We start from the raw sequence: 5,257 nt of genomic DNA, 5'->3' as shown, positions 1-5,257 counted from the left end.
CTCCAGCCTCCTGTGAGTACAGCAGAGAGACATCTCTGAGTACAGAGATGAGGAGCCCAACACCAGCTTTTGGCAGAGGCTGGGGACCAGGACTCCCGCGGTTTGAGAAACATACAGCGGGTATTTGACGCCCACCGTGCCATGATGTCACTGCGCTATCTCCAAGCAGGCCCAACCCCTGGCTAGCGGTGACCTCTCTCCTCTAGCAGACACTCTCCCCCACTTCTCCTCGTCTGGCCCTCCCCACTTCTCTTCCTCTGTCCCCGGGGTGAGGCCGGGGAACGGGATGGGGAGGGTGTGTTTTAAGAAGAGGCCACAGCAGGCCAGAGACCCGGCTGTTGAGTAAGCCACCCGCTCCGGGTGGGTGTTGGAGCCCCGCTGCGGCCCCGCCCCCCGGGGCCCTGACCGGGCGGGTGCGCGGCGCAGAGGGGAGGGCCAGCGGGACAGGAATGCGCGGCGGGCGGGCGGCGGGCGGGAGGCGCAGGAGGCGAGCGGCGGAACATGTAAGGGCACATCCCGCCAGCAGCCGCCCAGCGCGCACACGGAGCCCAGAGGAGCGGGCGTGCGGGCGGAGAGGCGCGGGGCACCCGGCAGAGGCTCGGGGCGGTCGGAGCGCTGCGCAGGGTCCCTAGCCGGCGGCGAGCGAGCAGCATCCTCCCGCGCCTCCCGGGCGCCGCGCTCTGCGAGGCGTCCCCGGCCGCGGGCTCGGCTAGACAGCGAGCAAGGCCAGCCAGCCCAGGGCGGCGCGAGAAGCCGGCGCTCAAGAGCCGGGACCGCCGCAGGCTCCGGCGCCGTGGGAACCCCGGGGACGCCCATGACGGCGGCGGCGACCGTGCTGAAGGAGGGCGTGCTGGAGAAGCGCAGCGGCGGGCTGCTGCAGCTGTGGAAACGGAAGCGCTGCGTGCTCACCGAGCGCGGGCTGCAGCTCTTCGAGGCCAAGGGCACTGGCGGCCGGCCCAAGGAGCTCAGCTTCGCCCGCATCAAAGCCGTGGAGTGCGTGGAGAGCACCGGGCGCCACATCTACTTCACGCTAGTGACCGAGGGCGGGGGTGAGATCGACTTCCGCTGCCCCCTCGAAGACCCCGGCTGGAACGCTCAGATCACCCTGGGCCTGGTCAAGTTCAAGAATCAACAGGCCATCCAGACTGTGCGGGCCCGACAGAGCCTTGGGACTGGGACCCTCGTGTCCTAAACCACGAGGCATACCATTTTATCGACATGCCCCCACCGCTACCACCTCCGTGCCCAGAGGACACGTCAGGTAAGCCCCAGAGCGCTGAACCCTCTATCTTGTCTTTCCTCCTCTGTCCTCTATAGAAAATCAGGAGTTTTGTTTTCCACCCCAGAGCCCTAGGGAAAATTGCTGGGGCCCGACAGGGTAGGATCCTGAGAGACTGTGTTTGGGAAGCCTGGGCCTCTGGCCAAGGGAGCAGAGCGGGCCTTTTCCCTAGGGTGTCTGGCAGGAGGCTCCTTATTGCGACCCAAGTGTCTGAGAGGAAGACAGGAGTCCTGGGAGGAAGAGCTCAGGTGGGATGGTTCTTTTCAGAGACTGGTTGAACACTGACTCATGTGGTGAGCCAGTGGGCCACCCAACATAGGGCTCCTGCATTATCTCTTCCAGAATGAATGCGTGTCAGGGAATTTAATCGTTGAACTGAGGTGAAAACTCACCATCTTGTAGTTATCGAAGGAGTTATAAGGGCTTGGGCACAAAACTATGGCGCCCCAGCTCCCCACGTGGGACCTCAGTGGCGGGCTAGGGCTGAGCTATTGGGAGGGCAAGGGAGCAAGAGATGTGTGAGGTGGGCTGTGGCCAGGCCATTAATTCCAGGGATGATGGGCCTGTCTACCTGCCTATCCACGAGTGCCGGCCAAGCCTCACTGGGCCAGAGGAGGCAACGTTAGAAGAGTGAGGCCATGGATTATTTGTGATGTTTTAATCCTCCTTGAGGAGAAGACAGAAGGTTGAAGGGTTGGTTTGTGGGCAGAATGGCTCAAGGGAAGGACCAGGAATAGAACCTAGAAGCCATGGCATTTAGCCTTCTTGCCCTCTTCCCCAGATACCACTCCCTCCCCATGGGAACCTGAGCTGGGTCAAGGAGGGCTTTATATAACTCTGGCCTTAACTTCTCCAGTGGAAGCTTTTGTCCCTCTGGAACCAACTACACCTCGCACAGTACCTCATTCACTTCCCCTTACTTCTTCCTCCTTCCAGCCATCAGAGTTCAGGTGAGGCTGGGGGTCTGTGTAATGCTGCAGCCCCTTTGGCACTCCTGTTGACTGCTCCTCCCACCCCACAATTGTAGAGAAGCTCGATAAGAAGTAAACCCAGTGGACTATGAATGGGTCCACCTTGATCCCCTAGGACTCAGAGTAGGGCTAGAGGAAGCAGTTTCCGCCGGCCATAGTGTGGGATCAGCCCTCATCTGTGGATTCAGTAGATCCTTGGTCAAAAATAGTTGTAAAAAAAAAATGTCATCCGAACATTCAGACCTTTTGATTTTTGTTAATGTCTCCCAAACAATAGAGTGTAACAGCTATTTATATAGCATTACATTGTGTTAGGTATTAAAAGTAACACAGAGATGACTTCGAGCATATGGGAGGTGTGCGTAGGTTATGGGCAAAAACTACACCCTGTCATAGAAAGAAGCTCCCAGATTTTAGTTAGCGTCTGTGTGGCATGTCCCGAAACCTATTTCCTGTGGGTAACAGGAGTGGCCACATTATTTTCGTTTGTTCTGGTGTAGGAAGAGCAGGCAAGGCCTGGCGTGAGGCACCCAGTTCCCAGTAAATCAACTGTTGCCCCTGCCCTAACCACTGCTCTTTCTCTCCAGCCTCTCTGTCCACCCTGGTTGGTTGGGGCCTGACTACACATGATGCAGCAGAAACTATCAGCATTCGGAAGAAGCATATCATGGAAGGAGCCTAGCGTCCCAGGGCGGAGAGCAGAAGCCACATGAGGGGCTGAGGATGAAGATTCAGCTCCTGGATGCTGAGACTGTTAAACCTCCGAGCCACAGGCCTGGCCTCATGTACCATGATGGAGCACCCGGGCTTACCTGGCATCAAGGCCCCTCTCACTGCTCCTGCCCTTGGTTCTGGGTTCTGCAGACTACTGTTTGGCCCCTGGCCTTGAGACTTGCCCAAAGGAGAGCAGTTCCTCATGGTGTGCTAAGCCAAGGTCTCAGAACTCAGGAGGACAGCCTGAGATCCAGAAGATGGCCACCCTGCCTTAGGACAGCCGCTGGACTTAGCTTGCAGATGGGATCTGCTGGGCATGAGGCCTGTGCCTGGGGGTCTCTTGCTGCTTAGGTCCTTTTGGGACCTCCCCCCACCCATCCATACCCTCTCTTTGCACACTTCTTCCTTTACCTCTATTGCCCTCTCCTCACTTTGGTGCTGGGCCTGGAGGTGGTGGGGATGGGGTAAGGGTTTGGCCATTACCATTTCATGCCTATTCCAGAATGAAGATGCCCAGTACGTGGGTAGTAACTACATTGTCTGTTGAGTGAAATTCTTTTAACTACAGACACCTAGAGCTTGGAGCATCTCTTTACTTCTTTGCCCCTGCTAACCTAGGAAGTGGCTCTGATTGCTGGGCTGGCTTCTCCCTGTTATTTACACATGCAGATGGACACATTCATAGGGGAAGTCTAACTTAGTGGCTAGCATTAGGGAATCGTTCCTACATGGGAGATACAGAGGAATTATGGCCTTGAGTTAGACAGAACCTGCTGCTCACCCTGCTGACCTCTCCCAGTATAACCAGCAAGTTTTACCCTCCCTGAATGCAGAGCAATGGCTTGCTTCAGAGCCTCTGAAAGGAACAATGGGGCCAAGGGAACTCCTCAATAATTTGAAATCTCTTTAATAACCTCTTCGTTTTTCTCATGTTTCACTCCTTCATATTTATCTAGTTTTTTTTTTGTTTTTGTTTTTGTTTTGGTTTTTCGAGAAAGGGTTCCTCAGTGTAGCCCTATCTGTCCTGGAACTTCTCTTGTTTTCTAATCAAAATTTTCCTTTCTCCTGTCCATGTATGTCTCTCAGTCCTCAGAAGTACTTCCTATGTAGGATGAGAACTACATTGTACGGTTGAATATGAGTATATGGTTTACAAAGGAAATTTAACAAATATCCCAATCATTATCTCTTAGTCTAAACACTCTATAGATAGCTTAATCCCATCAGGTCAAAAAACATCATCTTCCATGCCAACCTAGATCAGTGTTGTAAAGGCTAGGTCTAAGCCAGGGTGCTGTGATCAATTGATGATGTCTTCCGTGGGTGAGGAGTCAGCACTTTCATGCGTCGGGAAAGGAGAGAAAGCTGCCACTCCTGCCTTGATGTAGCTTTAATGGCAAAGGGTTAGCTTCCTCATGCTTATGAAACAGCATGTTTTCAGACTATTCCAATCAAGCCCAGGAATTTCGGGGGGTGGAGATTTGGGTTTGAAGATTTGGGCATCAGGCACTCAGAAATAAGAAAGAAAGGTTTGTGGGTGGATGGGTTTGGGATCAAGGTGTGATCATTCACCAAATAATGCCTGCTGGGCCAGGTACTCTGCTCTCCAGTGGACATGGAGGGACAAAAAAAAAGATACAATCTCTGCCCTAGGAGGTCAGAGTTTAGTGGGAGACAAACCAATAGCAGCCAGTGCCAGAAGAGCAGACCACAGGCCACCTTGAAGCACCAGGCACTTATTTTCTTGCTGCTCATTGTGGACCTCAGCAGAGCTGAGAGGGATCATTGGTCTGCAGCAGGGGGCATGGGCAGTGCTGAGAGACAAGAGTAGAGGGCAGGTGCTTGGGATGAAGGCAGGCTCTCAAAGCTGGTTAGACACTCAGCTTTGGTTCCAAGTGTGCTTTGGTTCTTGCCCAAAGTCAGCTTCAGTGTGCCTTTTTGCTAGGCAAGTCTCAACCCCTGAAAGGTGGATCATTGGAGACCCTCTTGTGGACCTGGCTCTCAGCAGGCTCCTGGCACATGTGCGTAGGTGGAGACTGTTACAACAGAATAGATATTTACCAATATTCTGGGAGCCCTGAGTTCTCAAGAACTCAGAGAGTTCTGGCCCTCTTAGAACAGGTGCTATTCAAAGAGCTATTGGCTCTTTCAGAAGAAAGTGACCTTTTAGGGGAGTTTTGTCTCTGGCAAAACTTTGGTCTCTTTGCTCTGCTTTCTGAGTTCAAGGGTGCCCTTTCTGCTCTGAATTTCCAGGAAGGAGCAAAGGCCTTCACCCTTGGAATGCCTGCTGGAC

General features: G+C 54.1%; 1 protein-coding gene across 1 annotated transcript; it reads left to right on the top strand.

Moving 5' to 3' along the window:
- The first annotated feature begins 452 nt into the window (after window positions 1–452).
- Window positions 453–3,500, top strand: Phlda3 (pleckstrin homology like domain family A member 3). Its single transcript, XM_027417510.2, has 2 exons — window positions 453–1,261; window positions 2,838–3,500. Exon 1 carries the CDS (start codon window positions 815–817, stop codon window positions 1,190–1,192), a length of 378 nt encoding a protein of 125 aa, XP_027273311.1. The 5' UTR covers window positions 453–814; the 3' UTR covers window positions 1,193–1,261; window positions 2,838–3,500.
- Window positions 3,501–5,257: the final 1,757 nt, after the last annotated feature.

This window comes from Cricetulus griseus, chromosome 5 (assembly GCF_003668045.3).
Source record: "Cricetulus griseus strain 17A/GY chromosome 5, alternate assembly CriGri-PICRH-1.0, whole genome shotgun sequence".
In the NCBI taxonomy this organism is placed as follows: domain Eukaryota; kingdom Metazoa; phylum Chordata; class Mammalia; order Rodentia; family Cricetidae; genus Cricetulus; species Cricetulus griseus.
The sequence above is the reverse complement of the archived record's forward strand: the minus strand, read 5'-3'. Positions and strand labels throughout refer to the sequence as shown.

Excerpts from the sequence above, each read along its gene's own strand:
- Phlda3 (XM_027417510.2), top strand. The coding sequence starts at position 815 with ATGACGGCGGCGGCGACCGTGCTGAAGGAGGGCGTGCTGGAGAAGCGC.